We start from the raw sequence: 26,530 nt of genomic DNA, 5'->3' as shown, positions 1-26,530 counted from the left end.
AAAAATAAATAAATAATTATAATATTAGTTTTTTTTTAGAAACTTTCATTGTCTCTAACCAATGGATGTGCTCTTATAGATCCTAAGAATTTTTTATATCATGCGGGTTTGATGCCTATAGTGTAAAGATTCTCTCGTTGTGTCTAACACATTATTAATGCCTTACACAAAATACTTCCTCTTGGCTACCACCAAGACCAAATACTTTTAGGAGTCTACTGAAAATCACCAACACATTATTAATGCCTTACACAAAACTTCGCACTCAAATGATTCCAAAGTACCAATTTTTTTGGTCCAAAAGATTCTGGATAAAGCCTCTTGCAGGCTTGCAGCCCCCTAGGATCTGATCCCTGATATCTACAAACCCTTGGAGAACTTCAAAAACTAATATCAATCAATAAAACATCTTCATTTACTGATTTTTTATTTTTGATTCTTTCAAAATCAATCTCAACTCCTTGTTTGAGAAGTAGAAAGAAAAATACTTAATTAGGTAAAGATTACCGACTGCTGAATCATCTCTTCCGAGTCCTCTTACGTATCTTCTTAAGATCATACCTAAATTCAGCAATGACGAACATTTCTGCCCCCACATTTGAAAATGATTTCTTAATCACATATTATCTCATTTACTAATAGTGTTGTTAACCACTACCACCATATGTTACACGATCAATATTGTACTCCATTACGACTATATGTCTATAATCACTCACGAGAAAGAAAAACTAAGAAGGAAGATACACACTTATAAGCATAATCATATAGCTCCAACTATAGCAGTAATAATCACATGTAATTAATTAGGGGTCAATTATGCTTAATACTGTACCCACCATCCAAATTGATGACATTATACGATCATTATCCTCTACTTCTAGAATGATCTATATAGCCTTCTTTTCAAGGAAAGAAGGATTTTCACATAATTATGTGGTTAGGGAGTACTAAAGACCAATTCAAGTTTTAGTTAATGAGTTTTAAGTGGCTGTGGATAGCTTATTGGTGATCATTGCCGAGAGAAAAGTTGTGAATCTTTAGTGGATGTGCTACCAGAGCCAAATACACCATTCACATATCTTGCATATTTAATTGAGAATTCCAATTATAATTAAAAAAAATTAATGTTTGGATTAAGAGTCAACTCTTATCATGTATGATGAACTAATGGAATTCTGAGGCTATGCTTGAGGAAAGTGGATTACCTTTTCCCATAGTGCTGCGACCACCACTGACTGATTATCATTATCTAGCCATAACTAAGCAATTAAAAAAAACAAATCTATAATATTATTTGCGAAATAAATTTTTGGAATCGAACTCTCACGTTAAAAGTTAGAGCGGTTAATATCTATAATACCCTTAATGAATTTTATAAATAATTAATTATATAATCAAAAACAAATTTTAATTAATAATATTAACTTTTTGAAAATAAGATAATTTTTATATATTGTGTTGTTATCTTAAAATATATTTTTCAATTATAAAATTTAAAAATAAACTATAAAACAATTATAATAAATTCAGTGGTTAAAGTCAATGTTATCTTTAATAAATTTATACTATTATTATATCAGCTAGAAGACACAGTAGACACTTTCATTCACTCATGGCACTATGGCTGAGATAAAGTTCATCATCGTAGGTTGTAGTTTTTGTGATCCATCTTGTTTTTTATTTCTTTTTGCTAAGATAGTTCAAACATAAGATCTTCCTTATAAAATCTTATTTTCATTATATGATATTTACATTTTAGCAAAAAAAAAAATTATCTTTTTTTATCCGAATACTTTTTCTTCTAGCAAACTCAATGTTTCTTTTTCTTTTTCTAATATATGTTCATAAATAGTATCTACAAAATATGATAGAACCGAACAAGTGAATCAATTACTCAATGCTTCGTTTTGGGTGACTCTTCGCAAACTAATTATCGCAAACAAATTATCGCGTCTCCTATTTTTCATAATAGTCTTAGGATGCAACTGGATTGATGATTTTTTGAATGGAATGATGTAGAATGACTTATTCCATTAATTCTAAAAAATATTTCACCATTTAACATGAATGAAATGAAACACTCATTCCATCAATTTTACAACAAAAAAAATATATAAAGAAAATCATTCCATAAATTTTTTTTGTTATGAATGAATGGATTGAGTTCCATTCCATTTTTGTTGTATTTCATTTCTACCATTCCATTTTTATTTAATTTCATCAATTCCTAAATATTTTACAAGTTTCAGCCTTAATGATCTTTTATGCTAAATTTAATCAATCATTAGTGGTTTGCAAGAACTAAACTGGGCATGGTAAGCTAACTTATCAAATTGTGAGTGTTAAAATATCAAACTATCTGGATTTCATGTCCTTTTTATCACCACCACATACAATAAATCTGATTATGCATTTATGCTCTAGGGATAAAACCACCAATAATATTACCCGGTGAAGGGAAACTCAAAATACGTATATTTCATGCACGCATGCTTCCACAAGCAGTGGCGGATCTAGAAAGTTTTATAATAGGGGGCAAAATTTTCAAACCTACAAATGAGGCATATTTAACCCTAGGTTTGAGATTTTATGGGGGGGCAAATTTATCTAATTTCTTTAAAATTCATTATAATTTAGTAAAGAAAAACTTTTTTTTTTTAAATCCATAGGGGGAACCGGGGAAGATGCTCCACCCTTGTTGGCTCTACATCCGACACTGTCCACAAGTAGCCTTGTTAAGGTCTCTATCAAGATTCGATTCTATTTTGCCAAACGAAAAATAAGTAGCACATGATGAACGTGCTTGATTTTTTCTTTTTGGAATTTATAGTTTACCTTAGAGATTCTGTTGTTCTTTCAGTGACAGGCTGTTTTCATGCCCACTTTGTGATCAAATACACTTAAAACTCTTCCCTCTTGTTCTTTGTTTGAAAATGATTTTTGAGACAATATGATATCTGATTGAAAAGACATCTAAACTTCTTCCACTAAGCTGTTAAGATGTTTTGTGTTAGAGTATTTCCATTCATAGATTTATAAACAATATCTAACAATAAATAATTTATAAGAGATAATGAATTCTAATAAATTTTAAAATACTTATGAAAATCCTAAATACCACTAGTCTTTCACTCAGTATTTTTTGAATAAAATTTTCAGTCTATGACAATTATTTTAATATAATAACTTTTGTTTGAAATAATTTTAAGGTTTTTATTATTGAATGTGCTTATTATGCATTGACGAAATAATAGAAATCAAATGGGACATAAGAAACACATGTTATATAAGTTATACCCAAAATGAAAAGTATTTGGTTGAAGTAGTCACGATATCTCATCATCCCCTTACAAATTCTACAAGTCAAAACCACTCGACCTACTTTGGAATTAGTTACTAAACTAAAACCTTAATGTTACAAAAAAAAGAAAAGAAAAATGTTTGGTTGAAGTAGTCATGATTATCATCATCACCTCAGAGAGAGAGAACTCTCTCTTCTCTTTCCTCTTAACGAATTCAGATCCTTCAGAGGAAAGAAGAGATATGTTTTGTTTTTCGATGCGATATACTAGTATCTTTTGTCTTCCGTTCGCGGATTTTCTATTTTGCAAGGCGAGGTTTTGTTTTGTTTCAACATGTATCGGGGCTGCTCTTCTAGTCTTTTCTTCTCTCTGATTCAAGTTGAAAAATAAAAGATTGTATCGGGTCTGTAAGATACACCTTTCGCTGTTCTCTATCTATATCCCGATGGCTATGATTCGGATACCTTCTTCATCGCTTCAACTAGAGCTGTAAACTGGGTTAATCCACGTCCATTAGCCCATATCCACTTATCCATTTATTGTTTGTGGACAAAAAATGACCATGTCCATTAAGAACCATATCCATTAAGGACCAGACCCACTAACACTCATGTTAACATGGGCTGCCATGGAATCCATAATGGACCATATAAGAAAAATTTAAAATTTTAATCTATAAGCTAACAAATTTTACAGTTTTGGCAGAAAACTCGATTTTGCGGTTTTGACAGACAAACTCAATTTTCCAATCTTGCAAGGAAAACTTGATTTTCCAGTTTTGGCGGGAAAACTCGATTTTACGGTTTGGCGGGAAACTCGATTTTTACGGTTTTGGCAGGAAAACTCGATTTTTCGGTTTTGGTAGAACACGATTTTCCGGTTTTGGCGGGAAAACTCGATTTTATAGTTTTGCCGGGAAAACTCGATTTTTTGGTTTGGCGGGAAAACTCGATTTTTCGGTTTGGCGGGAAAACTCGATTTTCTGGTTTTGGCGGAAAAACTCGATTTTGCGGTTTTGGCGAGAAAACTTGATTTTCCGGTTTTGGTGGAGAAACTTGATTTTCCGGTCTTGGCGAGAAAACTAAATTTGTCCGATGGAACTCAGTTTCAATCACCAAAATCGTCAAATGAGTCGCATAAACTCTCTTTCACGATGAAATAAAAATTTCTAATTTCTCCCAAATTTTGGAAACCCTAGAAATTTTTTTAAATTGGGCCGCCCATGTCTATTTTAACCAAATCCACAAATAACCATAGATTAATTAGTTTCCCAATTTTGACCATTTAAATCCAATCTAGAAATATGGGTATAACTAATGGAAGCCCAAATATATTTAGACATAAACACCCATTGGACAGCCCACCCATTTTACGGCTCTAGCTTCAACCGAACCTCCTTTTAGGAGAATCAGTCTTTACTCTTATAGCTAGCCATTGATGTGGCGTTGTAAAGCTTCTCCGACAAGGATGGTTGAGTTTGATGGGTTTCTTTGGCCTCTCTGAAGCAGACTCAGGAGAGTTGGTGTTTCATTACGGTCCAACAAAGAATCTTCTTCAACGGGTTATAAGCTTCCTCTGGTTTTATTTGCAGTAAAGTAAGTGTCCCTCCGATTGATTGGTCGCGGTTTGAGCAAAAGGTCCAGAGAAGAAGCTGCAAAGTTCGTCGATAATCTTTGATGCTCACGAAGCCTGCAAATTGGAAAGTTGATTGGATGATGCACACGGCGGAGCAAATCTTCGGAGGTCGGAGCTGAAGTTCAGACGGTGGTGGCGCAGATCAATGCATGAAGGACGCATGTAGAGATACCCGTGTTGTGTATTCATCTCAAACCTACGCGTGTCACTTCCTCTCGACCAAGCAAACGTATTTTAGTTAGGTTTATTGTAAACTATGTGGGCATGGGCTTGAATTTCATCCGATGTCTTTTGTATTTAGCTTGCTTCTCATGTAAGTTGACCTTTTATGGGCTTGAATGAAATCTACTTTAGTAGTTACTAAACTAAAACCATAAGAACAGGCACAGTGGAGGTATGAGGAAGAGATTCTCACCCTTTTAATAATGAAATAAGAGAAAAAAAAAAGTAAGAGAGAGGATAAGAAAAGGAGGAGAGAAATACAGAAACGATTGTTCTTCGAGAAACGTACAAAAATATATCAGAGACTTTTCTCTTACATTTCATCTTTCTATTGGTCTAATAATTTTTGATATTAACATTTAATTATAAAAATTAATTATAATGATATTATATGTGAAAGGTACTCTTTAGAGAGACTGTGTCAATGCTGATGCCATAAGTGATGGTTTTTAACAACAATTTCTCAAGAAAAAAATACCAGTAAAATAAATAAAAGTAAGAGAGAGAGTGAGAATAATGAGAATCGATAGTATGCAGATAAACTTTAAGAGCATTTACAGCATGGCCAAGTCTCTAAGAGCATCTCCAAAATAGAACTCTATTTTGAAATTTCCAAAATTCTATATTTAAAATTTAAAGTTGTTTTTCTCCAAAAGCAAAACTTTAAACTCAACTTCAAAACTATTTATATTTTATAATATGGTCTTTATATTTTTCATAACTAATTTGAAATCATAAAAAATTATAAATAACTAGCACATGTATAAACATATTACAACAATAATAATTAATAAAATATTATATTAAAATATAAAATTTTAAACAAAATAACTTAATTAATATTAAACTTCAAGCAAAATACCATATTATTTCTTAAAGTGATTTTCGTAATGTATATATGATCTACTAGTGCATCTCGAAGTAAAAATGACTCTCCTCATTTTTAATTTGTAGATTAGAGATAAAAATTGTTGAAATCGGGTGATATTAATACTTGTAAATACATTAGATGAGAATAAGAAAGTAAAAGAAAAAACATAAAATAAAAGACTAAATTTTATCGATGATATTAATACTCGTGAATATATTCAATAGGAATAAGAAAGAATTGTACAAAAAGACATCATCATCAACAACAACAACTATTCAGTTACACAAAAAAAAAATTGGACAATATTTGGAAATTTTGAAGGTTCCGGATCAAACTTACCTGACTATTAGTGTTGTTGCAATATTTAAATATGTATAATAGTTATGTCTTCATGTAATTTTTAAAAAGTTTTTTTTTAAATTTCTTTTGTACATTTTTGTTATCTAAATCTAGTTTTAAAAATAATAGTTTTATTTAATTTAAAGTGTAAAAAAACTTAAAATATTTATGAGATATAATTTTTTTAAGGATTAAAACAATAAACAAGAAAATATTTATGAATCATAAATGTGGTATGTAATTATATGGACTAAAATGCAAATAAAAATATGAAACTTCAAATATGAAGTTTTGAGTTGTGAAACTTCAAATATATAGTTTTGAAGTTCATTTTTGGAGAGCAAAAAACTTCATATTTGAAGTTATAGAGTGTCTTTTGGAGATGCTCTAAGGCTGCAACTGGAATGACATTTTTTGGAATAAATCATTTGGAATGGATCATTCCATGGGATTCCATAAATTAGTTACCAGTTATCATGAAACTTTTTCAAACACAATTCCACTTATTCCATTTTTGGAATGAAACAAAAAAAAATCCTTTGTAAAAATTATTCCTTTTATTCATGATTCAAAACTCCACTGAATGAATGGAATGTGTGGAATCTTTATTCTATTTATAATTTCAATTTTTATTCCATTTTTAACATCATTCCAAATTTTTCTATTCCATAAGAATCATTCTTTTTATTCCTATTATTCTTTTTATGAATAACCAGTTACACCCTAAAAATAATAATGAAAAAATGATAAAAGAGGAAAGATGAAAAAGAAACAGAGATAATTCATTGGGAATAAACATGAACAAAACTTAAAGAGACTCTTTGCTTACGTGTCTGTCTCCCGTTGATTCAGTTTTTTATACTTTTGAAATTTAACCAACAAAATTAAGTATATTGATATTATATAAGACAAGAGACTCATGAGGATTTCTTGTTGTTAGAGCACTCTTAGTGAGGGTTTCTTAAAGTAATTCTAGTAAATATAAAAATGAAATAAATAGAATAGTGAAGAGAGATGGTGAAATAGGAAGAGTCGGGCTGTTCTTTCAGGTACTCTATCGAAAAGACTGAGAATCTTTTGTTTACATGTCACTTTCTAATTGCTTTAATTTTCTATTTAATTTTAAATTTATTTAGATAATAATTTGTTAATAAAATAATTATATTTAATTTGGCCATGTACCTTAAGAGTATCTCACCACTAATGATGCTCTTAAAGAGATGATTTTTACACTTGTTCATTTTTTAGTGGTTGAACATTACTTTTAAAAATTAAATTTAATCATGCAACTAAATCACATTAGTTTATTATTATAAAATAGCTAAGAGATTGGATTTGAGAAACTTACCCACTAAGTACTAGTTTTCACAAACAATTTTTAATCCATTAATATAATATTTTTGAGTATATCTATTAAAATATTAGAATTGCAAATGAACTATCATCTAGAAAGGAAATAAACAATTTTTAATCCCTTACATCTATTTTATATAAAATAATATCAGTTAAGTTAAGCAATAGGCACCAGTGCTCTAGTGGTAGAATAGTACCCTGCCACGATACAGACCCTGGTCGATTCCCGGCTGGTGCATTTATTTTTATTTTCTTTCAAATATTTTGGATTTAGTTGATATTTGAGATTTTAGGCCTTTTCTTCGGAGTTCGGAGACCCAATAGACGGTTAGATCCATTTAGGTCTCTCTCTCCCTTCCCGATCTCTCGAGAATTTAGGTGTTATTGGTTTATATATTTTGATTGATTTAGAAATCTATACAGTATTTATAAATCCAAGTAAAATATGCAAATCCAGAGATTTTTCCTCGGATTAGAGTCTTTGTATTTTTAAATAAAAAATCCAAACAAATCCGTTATGAAATCAAATATATTAGTAAATCCGTACGATTGAATAACACTTGATTTGATATAGAATTTTATGAACTATTAAATCAATAACACATGATTTTAATATAGATTTGAAAATCATATAAACAATAACACTAAATTTAGTTCGGATTTTCAAATCCATTAAAATACAACAACCAAAATGCCTATTATACTCGTCACTTCCCTAGGTCTTCCATGGAAAATTCACAGATAGTAATGCTTGTGATCAAATCAACTCGTCCACGTTTTCGCAACAACCACGACAAGGTCGCCTTCGTAGTCCATGCTACATTCGTCGTCTCCGGTTACAAACTCGTCGCAATCGGACGTCATGCATTGGCTACGCTCTCGCTTCCTCTCCTACTCGAGGTTAGTGTACGTTTCGTTTTCGATGTTATTTTAAGGGTTTAGGATTCTGATATGATCGAGTTTGTGGAATCTAGACGAGGTTGGGATCGAGGGAAGGAACGAGTCCGACAAATATGCGTTTGTTTACGTGAGTCCGAGGAAAGTTCTGGTTAACCGGGGCTTCTAGCTCTAGTGGTAAAGGGCTTACAGCTGTTAGTACCGCCACATGGGTTCGAATCCCGGCCACTAGAAAATTAACATTTCGGCATCGCCAGGGACAGAGGACCGACACATGGCAACACGTGACTAGTCTGGATCACTTTTGTGGGATCAGGATACCTCTGTATAATTCAAAAAAAAAAAAGTTCTGGTTAAGTGTTTAGCGATAGGTGATAAACTTCTTGTTGATGCCATTGCTGTGGGTGGAACGTATCCTACTGCTCATCTTGAGATAAAGTGTGTAATACGTCTCTCGTTATCTCTTCTTTTTTTTTTTCTTTATCTTTTTATTTGTGCTTTTATTTTCTATGTGTAATTTTGATGTAATGATATTTTTCTTGTTTTTGCGGAGTTAAGAGGTATGCTGCTGAGTCTAGAGAGGAGAGTGATTAAAATGCGCAGTTCAAGAATCTGGACAGATTAGTGCGCATTTCTTCATCAAGATTATAATGCACAAAACGAACATCAATTTGCATCTTCACCCAGATGGATCACCTGGGTGAGCAAACGAACAGGGCCTAAGTTGCAGAATCAGATTCTGAATAAGCTTGATGAAGGACTTAAACCTATTGCTTATACGACCCGGAACAGGTTATCCCCGTGGTTACAAAGAGTTTTATTGCTCATAAGATGTTCTTAGATGGCTAGGAACGAACATGAGTTAAGTTGTAGTGTTAAAGTAAACATAGATTTGTTCGGATGAATTTGACTTTTACTCTGATCTTATGTTTTAAACACACGGGAATAATGTGAAGAGCCTATATGTATGTCGATTTTGCATTGGTTCATATAATTCTCATCGTGGAACTTTCATTATTTGCGGCTATTTTAGTAGTTTGACTAGAAGAATGATAATGATTTATGGTTCTTCTAGTGTATTCTAAGACCTTCATCTTTATCATTCGTTGCTTGCTTGTAGTTCCAAGAGAAACAGAGAGCCTGAGCCTGTACATTACGCTCGAAGGCCTTTTCCGTTAGGACCTCAGTTTCATCAACCCTCAGGGTAAAAACAACGACTAAAGTCTCCAAGGACGTTCGTATGTGATTGCAAGATGATTATAAAACTGTAACTTCGTTTTATTTCTTATTCTTAACTTGTGAGATCAACTTACATTATAGATCTCTTTATATAGGAGCTCTTAGCTTGTCCTATTACAATAGAGATTAGGAAACTTAACTTTATCCTAATCTATAAGTTATTCTACTTTCCTTAATGAATAACTTGTATCCTAAGCTATCTTATTAAAGCTTATCCACAACATTCTCCCTTCTAAGCTTCAAACCATCTTTGCTTAGATCTTGAACTTGAATCATGTCTCTCATCTCTTTGAACTTGATTCTTGCTAAGGCTTTCGTTATAATGTCCGCTTTCTGTTCAGTCCCCAGTACATGCTCCACATCAATCTCATTTTGCTCCACTTTCTCTCGAATAAAATGGAACCGTTTAGCAATGTGTTTGCTTCTACGGTGAAACACAGGATTCTTAGCCAACGCGATAGCTGACTTGTTGTCGACACGAATCAGCGTCTTCTCCATCTTCTTTCCTGTAATTTCACTTATCAGATCTTGTAGCCAGATGGCTTGTTTTGCGGCTTCTGTTGCAGCCATGAACTCTGCTTCGCAGGAGGATAAGGCGACCGTGTCTTGCTTCTGTGAACACCATGTGATTGGCGTTTCTCCAAGACAAAACAAGTGACCTGTTGTGCTTCTTCCGTCATCTGGATCAGTGTTGTGACTACTGTCACTGTATCCAACGAGCTTCTTTGCTCCTCCTTGCTTGAAAGACAAACCATACCCGACTGTTCCCTTTAAGTACCTTATAACTTGCTTCAGTGCATTGTCGTGTGATGCTCTCGGAGAATGCATATATCTACTTAAGATGCCGACAGAAAAGGTCATGTCTGGCCTTGTGTGCATAAGATATCTGAGGCATCCAATCCTTCTACGATAAAGTGTTGCGTCGATCTCTTGTTCTTCTAATCCTTTCGAGAGTTGCAGACCAAAATCCATAGGTATACATGTTGAGTCGCAGTCGTCCATTGCAGCCTCTTTTAGTATATGCTGAGCATATGCTTCTTGATTGATCATGATACAACCAGAGCTCTGTCTTACTTCTAACCCAAGATAATAGGTTAGTAAACCTAAATCAGACATCTCAAAGTTACTCGACATATCTTTCTTGAAGTCTTTGATTTCTTTAACAGAAGTCCCTGTTACGAAGAGATCGTCAACATATATAGCGACGATGAGTAGACTACTTCCATCTTCTCTTCGATACACAGAATTTTCTTTTGAGCACTTTTTGAACCGGAGGCGTTTAAGGATTTGATCGAGCTTTGTGTTCCAAGCTCGTGGTGCTTGCCTTAGTCCGTATAGAGCGTTAGAGAGTTTGAAAACCTTATGTTCCTCTCCCTTCTTTTCAAACCCTTCAGGCTGTGACACATATAAATCTTCATTCAACTCGCCGTGTAAGAAAGCTGTTTTGACGTCTAAGTGATGGATCTCCCACTTATTTTCTGCAGCCAAGCCAATCAGAAGTCTTATCGTCTCTAATCGTGCTACTGGAGCGAATACTTCATCGAAATCAATTCCATGCTCCTGTACATATCCTTTTGCTACAAGTCAAGCTTTAAACTTGTTGATTGATCCATCTGCATTCCTTTTAACTTTAAAAACCCATTTAAGACCTATGATCTTAACTCCGACTGGCTTGTCAACCAAGATCCAAGTGTTGTTTTTATTGATACTCTCGATTTCATCCTCACACGCATCTGTCCACTGCTTACTGTCTTTTGCTTCGTGAAAGTTAGCAGGTTCATCGTTTATAGATAGTAGCATCAACTCCACTCCACTTCCGCAAGTAGGATGTAGTCGTCAAGGTAGTTGGGTTTACTTGTTTGACGAGTTGATCTTCTAGTTCCTTGAGTTGCAGCTTCCTGACTTGTTCCTTCGGTATGTGACGGCTCTGTTTCAGTTTCTTGTTGCTCTGTTTCTTCGGCAATACTTTCTTGCGGATGAGATCCTATCACAAACGGTCCATGCCCTTCGTCTATTGTCGTTCCCCATTTCATGTGAAAGTTTCCAGAGTTGTTTTCTTCTTCATCAGCCCCCTTCCAATTCCAAGCTTCTTTCTCATCAAAGATTACATCACGGCTAACTACAATCCTTTTTGTATTAGGATTATAGAGCCGGTAAGCTTTTGAGCCAGGCTCGATTCCAAGATGTACAAGAGCTTGCGAGCGATCATCAAGCTTCTTTAGGTGGACTGAGTCTACCTTTGCGTGTGCCACACATCCAAAAACCCTAATGTGCCCGATGCTAGGCTTTCTTCCTTTCAAGCTTTCATATGGAGTCTGATTTCTTAAGGCTCTGGTAGCAACTCGGTTTATGACATATGTAGCATGACGAACCGCTTCACCCCACATGAAATTGGGAACTCTGGTTGCTTTTAACATGCTTCTAGTCATCTCCATAAGAGTTCGGTTTCTCCACTCAGCTACTCCGTTTTGCTGCGGAGAGTAAGGAGCAGTTAGGTGACGTTTAATACCATTCTCGTCACAGAACTCTTGAAACTCTTTTGATGTAAATTCTCCTCCTCTGTCAGTACGAAGCGTCCCTATCGACTTGTTTACTTCCTTCTCGATAAGAGATTTAAATGTTTTAAATCTTCCAAACGTTTCGCTCTTGAATTTCAAAAGTATGGACCACATATATCTTGTACAGTCATCGACTATCACAAAAATATATTAATTTTGTGCTGGTGTTGTCGCAGAGATTGGCCCACACAAGTCCGCATGTAGCAACTCTAGTGCATTTGATGATCTGTAGGGAGTTGCATCCGGAAAGCTATGTCTAGTCTGCTTGCCTACTAAACATGAGTCACGCAACTGCCTTTCCTCTTGAATCTCTGGCAGACCATGAACCATCTCCTTTGTTGCCATAGCCTTAATTGTTTTGAAGCTTATGTGACCAAGACGTGTGTGCCATCTCCATGGTTCCTCCTTTAGCTTCGTGAGAAGGCATACGGGTTTACCAACTTTGAGTGATATTTTATACAGACGGTTAGGAGACCTGAGGACTTTAGTCAATAGTCTCCCATTTGGATCCCTTAGAGTTAAGTAATTGTCCCGCATTCTAACGTCGCAGCCTTGCTTTGTTGCATGTCCCAAACTGAGAATGTTGCTTCTCAAATCCGGAATATAGTAGATATCAGTAAGAAGTCTTTGCTTCTCCTGTTTTAGCTTCAAACAATATCGATCCCTTTTCATTAATATCCACACATGAGCCGTCTCCGAACTTCACTTTTCCCTTAATATTTTGATTCAACTCAGAGAAATAACCTTTTTCACCCGTCATATGATTACTTGCGCCATTATCCAAGTACCATATTCCTTCCTCTTTCTTGCTTGTCATGAGTGCTCTTGGTATTACCTTCTCCTCGTTCAGAAAAACAACCTCATGCATATAGAGCGCAGCATCAACAACTTCTGTTTCAGTTTTGTTGAGCTCTTGATTCTCTTCTTTCTTCTCAGGACAAACAGACTTGAAGTGACCCTTTTTCTTGCAGTTGAAGCAAGTGATCTGAGAGTAGTCTCTCTTCTCTTTGTTCCACTCTCCGGAGTTGCCTCTGCCACATCCTCTTCCTCTGTTGCCTCTGCCACGTCCTCGATAATTGCCTCTTCTTTGTCCTCTTGAGTTCTGATCATTCGATCCTCCTGAACTTGAGAACAGCAGATTGTTTGGTTGATCGTTTGTTGTATCTTCTTTGATTCGTTCTTCATATGCTTTAATTCTCCCAACAACATCCTCATACTTGATTGTATTTAAATCTAGCATCTGCTCAAGAGAGGCCACCAACATGATGTACTTCGATCTAGGCAGGCTATTTAAGAATTTTCTTACAAGTTTAGGTTCTTCAATACTCTGTCCTAACGAGGCCGATTTCGATGCAAGCTCAGATAACTTGCCTGAGAAGGTATCTATTGATTCTGAATCAGACATCTTTAGACGTTCGAAATCATTCATCAAGCTCTGCAGCCGAGCTTCTCTTACACGATCTGCGCCAAGGTTTATTGTTTTCAAAGCTTCCCACATATCTTTAGGAGAGCTCTGTTCACCGATTTGCAATATCAAATTCTCTGGAACGGATTGAAAGAGAAGTACCGTAGCATAATCATTCTTCTCTTCTTTATCTGTTCCTGGTTCGATCGCTTTCCATACCTTATGGACGCGAAGAAGAACTTTCATTCTCATTGCCCAAACCGTGTAGTTGGTTGAAGTTAACATTGGACAGACAACAGTCCCGGGAATCCCATCTCTTCGTCCCAGCGTCTTCGTGTCTATCAACGCTTTATCTTCAGCCATTGATTCTTCGAGTCGCAATCACACAAATTAACCTCAAGCTCTGATACCAAATAAAGTCTCCAAGGGCGTTCGTATGTGATTGCACGATGATTATAAAACTGTAACTTCGTTTTATTTCTTATTCTTAACTTGTGAGATCAACTTACATTATAGATCTCTTTATATAGGAGCTCTTAGCTTGTCCTATTACAATAGAGATTAGGAAACTTAACTTTATCCTAATCTATAAGTTATTCTACTTTCCTTAATGAATAACTTGTATCCTAAGCTATCTTATTGAAGCTTATCCACAACAACGACCACTTACTACTTCTTACTTTGATTCACTGTGTGATGAAAGTGTAATTGTAGGCTGAAATCATTTCATATATTATTGATATAGTTATTAATTACAACCACACTGATACATATAAAACATTATCATTATTCATATAATATACGATACATGGGGATAGGCTTTTAGGATGTAGTAGTGAACTCCAAAGCTTCATCGTAAAGCCCATGAATCTGCACCCTCAACACTTCATGGAAGTGTGTATGCTATACGGAAAACGCACAAAAACATGTAATATTAGTAGTAATTAATAATATTGTACATATAGTTTTGGTACCGCACGTAACAAATTATGCATGAAACATTAAATTAAGGCTATATTTGAATTTTTTTTTTTTTTTTGTCACAAAAGGGCTATATTTGAATATAATGCATAATTTACATATATATATGTTAACACTCACCTCCGCACTTGTAACCGACGGGGCGGTTAGCGAAATTGCAGCGTTTGGGGATAGTCAGGGCAACCTCCGGCTGCACGCCTGAGGCTTTAGCCGTGTCTGAGAGAAGGACGGCGCAGAGACATTTAGGATTCTGTGAGAATCTTTTAATCTGAGCACAGCAACCGCCCGGTACGGCAGCGTTAGCGTCCTGAGCCGCGCCTACACATGGGGCCAGCTTCATCGCCTCATTGTCAGGAGTTGATCTACCGCACTCTCCTGCTCCATCTACGACGGTTCCAACAAGGAGAAAAAGGCCAAGAACGCAGAGAAATTTCATAAAAGATGCCATTATGTTTTATGGGGGAAGATTTGGTAAAATAATGAGGTTCTGTTTTGTGTTGATATTGTCTGTGTGTTGCCACTGGTTCTTGAATGTGTGAATTTATATAGCAGGAATTTTGTGTTTAGGTTCAAGGCACTGAAGGTAGTGGAGTAAGCACTTGAGTGAGAAAGAGGTAGTGTTCTTACCAACAACAGAAGTTTCCAGGTGTTGATGTCTGAGAGATCACTGAACAAACATTCTAATACTTATTTTATTTCTTAATTTCGATTATCAAATCGAATGGTGGATTTGTGGTTGTGTCATCGCCGACCTTGCAACTTTTGAGTAAGTGTTAGTTGTACATTATTATAACGAGCTTTTTTTTCTTTTCGAAGTTTGCACAAGTTGTGGTATTCTAGAGCTTGTTTAGATCAAGCATTAAGCTAGTCCATTAACAAGATTTTGACCCGACATTCTTTTGAGTATCCTCAGGTCCAGCTCGACTCCCAAATCTCTACAAAATGGTCATCTCACCATGGTGGGAAATAAACTACATTACTAACGCACAAATTTTTAAACTCTGAAATAAACTACACTATTAACTCCTATATTTTGATCAGGTCAAGCAGTCGAGAGAGAAGAAGAAAAAAACTCCAGGTCATTCCGATCTCTTTTTGTGGTTGATTCGAGATGAAATAGTAAGTTTGATTTGCAGATTTTCTTTTGCGAAGAGGTGGCCATTTTTAATTCTGCGGATTGTTATTCTGTCTAACGAATATTCGTGTGTAAGATCTGTAAATCTTCATCGGTATTTTTCTTTTTAGTATTGCAAGTTCTTGTGTCTTTGAGCCTAGGTGTTTGGTTTTGACTTGGTTTTGTTTCGACTCCGGTTTCAAACAATCTCTCGTGTTGATGTAAGTTTATCTTTTCACATGCTTGTTTCGATGTTGTGCATGTTTTGGTTTGGTGGTGTATTCTTTAGGGTTGGATTTACCTAAATTATTGGTTTTTTAATTGTTTTCGGTTTCATATTTTGTCTCATATTTTTCACGAGTGTATATGGTCATGATCAGTCTATCAGTTCCAGCTTTAGTATACTTAGTTCTCTAATATTTATTTTTCATATATCCTATCTCATTTTTATTGTTACTTTCTTTTGGATTACTGCTTCCGAAACTATTATTATTTCCTGTCGAATTATTTCCTGTCGAATTTTTGCAATCCATAATGTATTTCATTATGAAAGTTTTAATAAAATTTTGAGTTAAAAAAAACTCCTATATTTTAAGAAAAAGACCAGTAATTCATGTATATCTTTTTGGTCGCATCGTGTATCCAAAGAATAACAATAATTAATATACTATTTGTTTTCTATCCTTATAAATATTCTAATATTTCTTTTCATAGTGGCCGATGAAAAGGAACCGACCTATCCATGTGATTTCTGTCACGCAAACTTGTTTAAAACCATTTGGGTATAACAAACTATTCAAATAACCCCACCACACATTGATCCCTAAATCACATGGAGTCATTCTGGCCGAAAAACAACGAAAGTAATGGAAATAATTTGCAGGAAAACATAGAATTCGTCCAAAAACTCTCTGTTTTTAGGGTGTGAACAACTATGGCGATGTAATAATATATTGATACGAATACGAATTCAAATACAAATACGAGAGAAAGGGTCTTTTATTCTTTAATTAAAACCATACGCAGCGATGATTGTTTTGGTAAAAACATAATGAGATAGACTTCATTATTTAGTGAGAGTCGTTATCCTTGACAACGGTGACAGGGCAAGGAGCGTGCTGAATCACGAAGCTGCTCACGCTTCCCATTATTATCCTGTTTGGGCAGGCAATTACACTTATAAATAAGTTCGTTTCACACTTAATAAAAATACTGACTAAAAGTTAAATTCGAAAAGAACAAAGAAAGGGTACATGTAAACCAGATGATAGATGTTGCCCTTAAAAATCCAGGAATAAACGACAGGTGTGTTATAAACAAAATGTGTAACCAGCAAACCATACCATAGATTAGATTCTTAAAAGGTCTATTATTTTACTTTTTCTTAACTATGAGATAAAGACAAAAAACATTCAAAGCTAAACTTAAGTGAGATGGGTTTTAGATTTGTAAAACCGGACTCAAAGCCAGTGGTATTTGACATTGTCGTTTAGCTATAACGATAATTTCAATGATGGATCTACTCAATCGCCCTACTATACTATCTGCCAGGTTCTAACTTCGTATACAATGATATTAAACCAAAGCAATATAATCACATTTCGGCTAGAAGATTTCAAATCGCATATATAAATTTGAATTTATTTTTAATAAAAGAAAACCTTCGAAGGGCACTGAGTCCTCTGCTTCCCATGACAATAGAATCAAGTTTGAGATCTTCAACAGCATCGACCAGCGCCTCTCTTGCATCTCCCCAATATAATTTCGTCACTACATGCACCTATTTCCATTTTTATCATAACCAAACCACTTATTAATATAAGTTGCAAAAAATGTATTTTGATTATGATCAAGAAGTATATTTATAAAAATAAACAAACCTCTTTCTGCCTTGAACCAGTGTCAAGCATGTCAAGAACTGGGATATCAATCTTGACACCATATTTCTCCATGATCTCCGGTTCCCTAAACTCCACCAACGGTATAAGAGCTGCAACACCAAATTAAAACCGAACTAAACCGACATTTCAATCGCAAAGTTTCCCTAAACCGAAAGGACTAAAAAGAGAGAAAGAGACTTACGAGAACCGGATTCGAGCCAGGCAGAGTTATGAGAATCAACTTCGGAGGTTGGTAACGTGTGGATGATGTAAAGTGTGTCTCCTTTATCAGCTAAGTTCTCAAACGCCCATTTCAGTGCATTCTTGCTGCTCTCCGAGAAGTCCATAGCGATTCCGATCTTCCTGTCTTTAGGCATCTTTCTTGATTTTCTTGATCAAACTTGAGATTAATTTTTTTTTGTAAGAGAAGAGATAAATGGTGAAGCGTGGTAGCTTCGAATATTATATAGGACCTGGCAAAGGGAGAGAGATTAATGCATCTAAACCGTCCCTTTTACTAAATCGTATAGTAGTATGCAAAGTATGAGATTTTTTTCTAATGAATAAATTTATTGAAAAAATTGCTAATAATTTAGATGTTGTACTTATATACTAAGTAATATTTAGCATATATAAAATTTAAAACAAATTTACATCTAATATTTCCACACAGTTCCAAATGATTTCATTCCACTTTTTAAAAGAAATGTATCTCATTATATAAATATATTTCCTTCAATATCTTTTTTTTTTTGAGAAAGAATTCCTTCAATATTGATGATAATTTTTATTCATTTTAATAATTCTATTTACCGTTGGAATAGGAGCGACATGTGATCAAATGAGTTGTAAGCACGAAAGGGTCATGACTCATGAATGTACATGTTCTAGATTTTTTATTCGGTTAATTAAGATACATGTTTAACACTGTAATTAAGTCTAGCAAAAAAAGTGTTTCAAAAAAAAAGTCTAGCAGATGTTAAAATGAAATCTTATGATTCCTTTCTCGTGAAACAAATCCTAAATAAAATGCACGTCTGCACCACCAACATAATGACTTATTTGTGTCCGAATTCTATACTACTTAGTACTTATCCAGAAACGAACAAAGACGGTAAAACCACAATTATAGACGGAGTAGATAATACCGCAATCGCATTTGCTTAAACTTTTGCTCAAGATGCATGAGTCTACGTGTAAACATGTCACAGCCCTAGTAACTAGTCAAGATATAGATAGATCACATCTCTCACTTGATGATATATCTTCTCGATATTAGTTATGCTATGCTGAATATACAGTTGAATTTACCAGCATCTCTTGATCCACATCATGATGACTCGTTGATGATCATTGATCAGCAGCTCATGTAGCTCCGAGTTGGCTCGGTCAAACCGCGAGAGCTCCAACACCTTCATCAATATGAACTAATCATATAGATAGCCACTACTATAAATGAAAAATCACTGTTCGTCTCATGTGCGTCTCTACGATTCCTAATTGATAAAATTGAGTTTTATACCAATTCATGAGATAAATACTTGGGTGAGTAACAAGCAGCTACGCTTTAAGAAGTAGCTTAGTAAAGATAGATTAGCCAGCCACTCAAATAAGAATAATCTGTTATTCTTACTCGGGATTTAATTAATTTAAGCATATTTTAGTTCTAAACTTCTAGCTATGATTACCAACAAAATTACCATTGTAGATTTTGAATGTGAAAGTTTTTAGACCAAAATAATTATAATCGAATATGAAAAAGTTCAGAATTCAAGTTTTCCACCACTAATCACCAATTGAATCTGAATTTATTTATGACATATGTCGATCTCTTGGGATGAAGTATTAGTACAGCTGAAGTTGCAGTCATCTTAAAGAGTTAAGATCCAAACCAGCTTATACACTGAAACCATGCTGCCTAATCCTAATAGTTAATTTTTAGGGGGATGACTAATGATTTCCTTGTGTATATTTGGGCTGAAGTATCTTGCTTATCTTCCATGGGCCTTTATTGGAGATTTCAATGAAACATCTTATCCACCAATGTTAATGAATCATACAGAAATTACATTTCAAATGTGTTTTAATTGGTAAAGAACCCCTATCTAAACTAATGCGGTCCCAACACACCAATATCAGACTGTTAGAAAACCCAAGTCTCTGTAAGTTGATTAAACGATATCAGTCATAATATGTGGATTGAGATTACATATAGAAGGTATGGAGTCTTCATCAGTATATCAGTTAAGAGCGAGTTTTTAATAAGATAGATATATATTAATAGACGACTCTATGAAAGAAAAATTAGCATATTGTTTGACATTTTTTGAATCATTTTGAGTTACATACAATACTACCGAACAATTCCAGTCACCATATTCCATCTTCAGTTGAACTTGATGAAATACATTAAAAAAACAGTAACTCTACAGTTTTGCATAAGTGAGTAATACTATATTTGTGTTACAAAAAAAAAATAATACTATATTCTTTTCTTTTTTCGACTAATATACTCTATTCGAAATCGACAAAAGGAATTTATATATTTGACACGCATTCAATCAGACAGCTGAACCGAATATATGCAACAGTTCGAACTAACATAGTCACGACTCACATCCATGGTTCTTGATTATGGATTTTCCCGCAAAACACGCTAAGATGAATTGTAAACTCAAGACATGAAGGAATGGCATGTAAAACAAGAATAAGATAAATAAATTTGTTGCACAATTAGATTTAGGTTTTTTTTTTTCCCACTATTATTTTATTCATGGGTCTTGGCCCAACAAGACCAAGCCCGACAACACCAAGGCCCAACAAACGGCCACAAACATTACACAACGATTTGGGCCGAAAGCCCAAAGTAAAAACCGTTGAAGAAGACGCTTACTCATCCCACCACGTGTACGACGCCCGGCGACTGAGACACGCGTCAAGGAGAGGATAAGCCACCTTCCACCGGCGAAAGATGGGAGACTCGACGGAACTCTGCCGTCAAGCAAAGCTTTCCCGATGAAGAATGGTTCACGAAGAAGCCATCTTCACGGTTAATCAAGTCGCCACCGGATCTACGATTCCAGAAAGACAAATCGCCTACAATCGATCCCACCACCTTGATCTTCCTGCTTGAAAAAGCGGTCACTTTTAATGATAAGGAAAAGCGCGAAGATGAAACAGCTCGCGACACCGACGAGGAGAGGAAGCGATGATATCGAGGCTAAGGAAAGAGAGGCGATTAGAAATAGGAGAACGGGAAAGGTAGATCAACGTTACCGGGAGAACCCCGGAGAGAAGCCGCCGCCGCCTTCGAAGAGAAACGCAACGCGGAGACAAAAGCCGAATAGCCCCGTTCAAAGAGAGCGCGAGCCACCGGAGGCAAAAGCCGGCTATACTCGTCGAATAGACCGCAGTATACCGGAGACAAAATTACCGAAAGAAATCGGCGACGGAGATCGAGGCTTAAACTCATCATCTTTCTCGTGAAAGATACAAGAGAGAGAACGAGGAAGAGAGAGAAGCCTCTTCGTATCTCTCTCTAATTAGATTTAGGTTATGATTTAGAGAGATATTTGGATATATTTCAAATATCTTAATTATTTAGATTATTATTAATTTTGGTTTTTATTTTAGTTAGTTATACTTATAATTATTTTAAGGATTTTTAATAGTTATAAAGTTATTTGGTTTTCATATAAATAGGTATCTATGCCTAGAGTTGTATTGAGATATTTTTCATCGTGATATTGTTATTGTCACCGAAATCGAAGTGGACTCCACCATCCACCCATAAAAACAAGATAACGAGAAGCTATAGTAAAAGAACAAATCATCATTGTTAAAATCATATACAGTCAAGATTTGTCTCCATTTCAGACGATCGCGTGGAGTTCATGTGATGCATGCTTCATTTCTGATGTCAAATAACATAAAAATGTTTTCAAGACCGTTGACCAAAAAAAAATGTTTTCAAGACCATATATACATGTTTTATAGAAAGGTAATGTTTTATCATAAAAGTCTAAATTTACTTAATGGCAACTAAACTATGGATCTTAATGGTAACATAATAGTAATAAAAATGTTTAGATACAATATATGTAAATATTTTATTATTATTAACTGCGGTGTAGTGTAGTTCGGTATGTCACCATTCAAAGTTTATGTTTTAAAAATAACTAGGATACTATCCGTGTTTTACAGAATATGTTTTAAATTTCCAAAATTGACAAGTGATTATTGAAAAATTTTAAGGTTCATATGTTGATAATTTGGGGTTCGACTCCACATTTATTTTTGACAAATATCGGTTATGTTAATAATTTGAGTTTAGTATAATGCTTTGTTTTAATTGTGACATGTTATAATCACTAAACAATTTGATATGCAGAATAAACTGACATATTTTAACTATTTTCATTCCTCTTAAAATCACTTTTTTGGATATCTATAGGAAAATAAAATATAAACCATATTTGTAGGGTTTAATAGCTAATACAATAATATTTTGTTTACTTTTTGACAATTTTGAATTTTAAAGAATAGATTTAGTAGACTACATTTCAGAATATCATGTTTTATTTAATATATTAGATTTTGACTGATTAAAGTAAAATATCAAATAAAACATATTAATGATCTAGAATTAGTCCAACATATATAGAATCTTGTACAATATACAAAAATATGACTCTAGATTAGACGAATAGATTAAAAGAAGGTCTTTTACATGTCCGTCTTTTCAGAAATAGTCAGTAGTTAACTAACAGCTTTTAGAAAAATGGGTTAAATGATCTCTTTACATTCTTCACATGGTTGTTATATGTTTGTTTATAAGTTTTCGACTTATAACTAATTAATACGATCGATAAATTTATCCATGTTTTGAATTTGAGTGTCTAGTATATATAATATTATGTATCATGTAGAAGTAGAAATCCATGCAACAGTATTAGAGAAACAAATGTTGACTTAAAGAGAGTGATCATACAGTTAAACTTTGTTACCAACCCATAAAGTTAATGAAATGACCTTTGTCAAAAAAAAAAAAAGTTAATGAAATGAGTAAGAACAATCACTATTTCGAATGAGTGTGTAAGCTTATTGTTAAGAGGAGTCTTAAGTTTAAAGAATCCGTTAAAAGTTTGTTACATAATCCCTAAGACAAATATTAGCACGCAACTACAAGATAAAAAAAAAAAACTACAAGATTAAACACAATTACACAAACAAAATGTCAAGAATATTTAACTATAGTCTGTGGATCATTCTTTAATGATTTTCGCAAGTGATATTCAGCCAAGACTGAACCAATAGTATGTTAATGTGTGTGTGTTCTTTTTTTTCATTCTTTGGGATTGACGGCCTCCTCGACTTTAGTTAGTACTACCAACAGACAAAGACAAGAAAGCATGTAATGCACATATTATGGCCCAGGAATAAAGACCCATCCACAATTATATTATGTATTTTAGGTCATACATTACGAGTGTTTCAAAAAAAAAAAAAAAAAAAAAAGTCATACATTACGATGTATGCTGTAATATTTATTAATTGAAGGTAGGAAAGCTGATTTAATCGTATCATTAAACCAAGTTTAAGGGGGCCTTTTCTGATTTTAGGCTAACCAACGATAATGGAGTGGGATTTTTCCACACTGATTTTAAAGCATGGTCAATAATAATATATTGAGCCATAAAAAATAAAAAATAAAAATAGTAATGAGATAGTAGTAATAACGGTTTATTTTCGGATTTATGAAAAAAACCAAAACCAAAATTTTGTGAGTTTTTATGAAGAAAAACAAATTTTGATTAACTACTACATTTTAATTAATTAATAATTAAAAATAAAAACAATTATCATACAATTTATTGTACACAAGATATCATTTAAAAAATAATGTGAAATGTTTTAATTTGTGTTTTATATCTGTAAATAAATTTATATATTTTATAAACAATATTATTTAATTTTAAAACTTAGTTATTAGTTTCTATAAATATAATAATTGAATTATTTATACAATATATTGTATTAATCATGAATAAAAATAGCCATTCAACTTTAAGAAAATATAAATAATTTATATAAGAAAATTTATAATTAGTTAGGGAAAATTACATGTTTACCACTTTCATGTTACCACTTTTCATTTTTACCACCATTAAATAGACATTTTCAAAAATACCTTCTTCATTAAGAGGCAAAAGACTCTTATGCCCTTATTATTATATATAATAAATCATTATTTAAATAAAAAATAAAAAATAAAAAATAAAAAATAAATAAAAATAATAATAATAATAATAAAAGAAAAAAAAGTAAACTTTTTTTTATGTTTTCGAATTATACTTTTTCAAATTCGAACTTTTTTTATAAATTTTTTTTTCTATTTTTTTTTCAAATTTCTTTTTGAAAAACGAAAATTATGTTTGAAACTATTTTTATATATTTTTAAAGTATTTATTTATATATTTATTAGAATCATAAATTTCACATTCCAAAAATTCTATCCCACCCCTCAACTCTAAACCCTGAGTTTAGATTAGTTAACCCTAAGGGTATAATTGTCTTTTACCTTTCATTAAAAGTGAAGGTAAAAATGATTAGTGTAAACATGAAAAGTGGTACTATGAATGTGCTATTTGAGGCAATTTCCCAATTAGTTTCATAATTTTATGTATTTTTATTTTTGTATAATTTATAATATTTATATAAGAAAACTATTGATATTCAAGTTTTAAAAATTAAAAATAATTTATACAAGAAAAATGTCTAAATAGTTTCAAAATTTATTTTTTATTTTGTGTAATTTATATATATATTTTACGATTTGTATTTTACTGTAATATATTTTTAATGAAAATTTAATAATTAAAATATGTTATTATATTTTATTTTAAAATGATAATCACAGAATTTTGATATATTTGATTATAAAATATAAATATTTATTGCTATTTTGTTGTCTTATTTTAAAGTAATGTATTAATTCATTTTTGAAAATAAAAAAAAATACAACAAAACCAAAAACCAAATCTATCTAAAAACTAAAAATCAAAAACCAAAAACTGAAAACCAAAAACCAAAATCTAAAAACTAAAAACTAAAAACCAAAAATTAAAATCTAAAACCCAAAAACTAAAACGAAAAACTACTGAAACAATCATTACCTAAGTAAGACGAAAACGATGTTGTAATAATTCCGGTTTATCTTTCGGCAGAAAAGAGAGATTGTTAATACTCAAGAGAAAATCAAGATCAAAGCTCTCTTTTCGCTTCACTTTATTTTTATTTTGCAGAAATGTGTTCTTTGATTTCGGAAAGTTTGTGAGAGGCCAATCAGAGTAAACATTCATTCTCTCGCATCAGCAATCAACCGATACATCATTATTATCATCATCTCCTTTGAAAAATAAGTAATATAATGTCACAAAATAATATAGGCATTTGAACTTTCGCAAAAGCATACCCACATGTGAAGAAAATTGTGAAAAATCGGCTAATTCCAACATCAACAAAATCCAACGGTCATGATTAGTACTTAAACACATAAGCTGTGCAAATACATACATGAACACGTGTTAAAGAGTCATCCAATCGAAAAAGAAATATATATATATATATATATATATATATATATATTTGTATAAATAAAATTATACAGACAATAATATTTTATTTTAAGTACTTCGTCTGTTTTTCTAAAATATATACAATCCGTAACTAAATTTGATATGAAAAAAAAGTTTGATCGGTATAAAATGAATTTTCGTTGTGATTTAAAACTTATGAAATTTCCAATTTAAAAGGAATATGGTTCATAAATTTTGCATTAACTATAAAGTAGGATATAATCTATTGCATATTATCAACTAAATTTGAATTTCTAAGTATGTAAAGCTTGAAATTGCTTACTTTTTACGACACTCGCGTTAAGGTTGGATAAAAAAGGCTGGATAAATCTATAATATTATGTGAAACGCGTATATGTGTATACACATACCATTCAAGTAGATAAAATACAACAACAATCCCTTTTTAATTGTCAACCTTGCGACAGACATCTCATGTTCTTTTATCGTCAGTGACATCTCATGTTTATCCTTGTGTTATAGTCGAGTAAACTTTTGATTTACATAATCTCCTTTATAATTTATGAAATTTATTTTAGAAGAAACTTTAAAGTTGTAATTTAAAATGAATAAAAATAGTGGAAACTGGAATGGAATAACTTCTAAGCGAAGAATCACGTCCCGTCCCGTTCGCCAAGTGGGTTCTGATATGGAGCCAAATGTCATATTGACAAAAACAACTAATTAAAATATAACACGTGTATTGCCACGTCACGTTAACGTGCTTTGCAGTTAAGAGAATCCATCTGGTTTGGTTCCATCTGGTTTGGCACCGTTATAGAAATCCAACGGAAATTCTTAAGATTCGAGTGGCAAAACCGTCATTTGAGTAACCTAGCTACAAAGTGTAACACCCCAAAACCAGCCCATTTAAAATTTTAATGCTATTGGGTCCTCTGCAGCCCAAATTGGAAAACCCTAGGGTTTTCCCTATCTCTTCCCCTATAAAAGCAAGCCTCCACTTCTTCTTTTCTCTCATCAGAAATCTAGAAGCGAAGCCCTGCGGAGAATTCCCAGAGACTGGAAGCCCTAGCCGTCGACTCTCTCTCTCCTCGCGCCGCCTCTCTCCTCCTTCTCTCTCTTCGCCGCGTCTC

The 26,530-nt window shown here is 33.3% G+C and overlaps 3 protein-coding genes across 3 annotated transcripts; 1 reads left to right on the top strand and 2 right to left on the bottom strand.

The window, feature by feature from the left end:
* Positions 1–8,472: 8,472 nt before the first annotated feature.
* On the top strand, positions 8,473–9,830 carry LOC111215219 (probable proteasome inhibitor). Its single transcript, XM_048778910.1, has 3 exons — positions 8,473–8,625; positions 8,981–9,060; positions 9,743–9,830. The coding sequence occupies exons 1-3, from the start codon at positions 8,473–8,475 to the stop codon at positions 9,828–9,830; spliced, it is 321 nt and encodes a 106-aa protein (XP_048634867.1).
* A 4,705-nt stretch (positions 9,831–14,535) lies between these two features.
* LOC106445531 lies at positions 14,536–15,334 on the bottom strand. The gene is made up of 2 exons (XM_013887107.3): positions 14,926–15,334; positions 14,536–14,727 (listed from the first exon to the last, which is right to left on the bottom strand). Exons 1-2 carry the CDS (start codon positions 15,251–15,253, stop codon positions 14,711–14,713), a joined length of 345 nt encoding a protein of 114 aa, XP_013742561.1. The 5' UTR covers positions 15,254–15,334; the 3' UTR covers positions 14,536–14,710.
* A 1,520-nt stretch (positions 15,335–16,854) lies between these two features.
* LOC106445530 (universal stress protein PHOS34) lies at positions 16,855–18,315 on the bottom strand. Its single transcript, XM_013887106.3, has 4 exons — positions 18,002–18,315; positions 17,800–17,909; positions 17,581–17,699; positions 16,855–17,074 (listed from the first exon to the last, which is right to left on the bottom strand). The coding sequence occupies exons 1-4, from the start codon at positions 18,174–18,176 to the stop codon at positions 16,990–16,992; spliced, it is 489 nt and encodes a 162-aa protein (XP_013742560.2). The 5' UTR covers positions 18,177–18,315; the 3' UTR covers positions 16,855–16,989.
* Positions 18,316–26,530: the final 8,215 nt, after the last annotated feature.

The sequence above is a fragment of the Brassica napus genome, chromosome A4 (assembly GCF_020379485.1).
Source record: "Brassica napus cultivar Da-Ae chromosome A4, Da-Ae, whole genome shotgun sequence".
Classification (NCBI taxonomy): Eukaryota; Viridiplantae; Streptophyta; class Magnoliopsida; order Brassicales; family Brassicaceae; genus Brassica; species Brassica napus.
The sequence above is the reverse complement of the archived record's forward strand: the minus strand, read 5'-3'. Positions and strand labels throughout refer to the sequence as shown.

Coding starts and splice junctions, on each gene's coding strand:
- LOC106445530 (XM_013887106.3), bottom strand. CDS start 18,176: ATGCCTAAAGACAGGAAGATCGGAATCGCTATGGACTTCTCGGAGAGC. Junction 17,910..18,001: donor CTGGCTCGAATCCGGTTCTC/GTAAGTCTCTTT, acceptor TTGGTGTTGCAG/CTCTTATACCGTTGGTGGAG. Junction 17,075..17,580: donor GGACTCAGTGCCCTTCGAAG/GTTTTCTTTTAT, acceptor CTGCCCAAACAG/GATAATAATGGGAAGCGTGA.
- LOC106445531 (XM_013887107.3), bottom strand. CDS start 15,253: ATGGCATCTTTTATGAAATTTCTCTGCGTTCTTGGCCTTTTTCTCCTT.
- LOC111215219 (XM_048778910.1), top strand. CDS start 8,473: ATGCTTGTGATCAAATCAACTCGTCCACGTTTTCGCAACAACCACGAC. Junction 8,626..8,980: donor CGCTTCCTCTCCTACTCGAG/GTTAGTGTACGT, acceptor GTTCTGGTTAAG/TGTTTAGCGATAGGTGATAA. Junction 9,061..9,742: donor ACTGCTCATCTTGAGATAAA/GTGTGTAATACG, acceptor GCTTGCTTGTAG/TTCCAAGAGAAACAGAGAGC.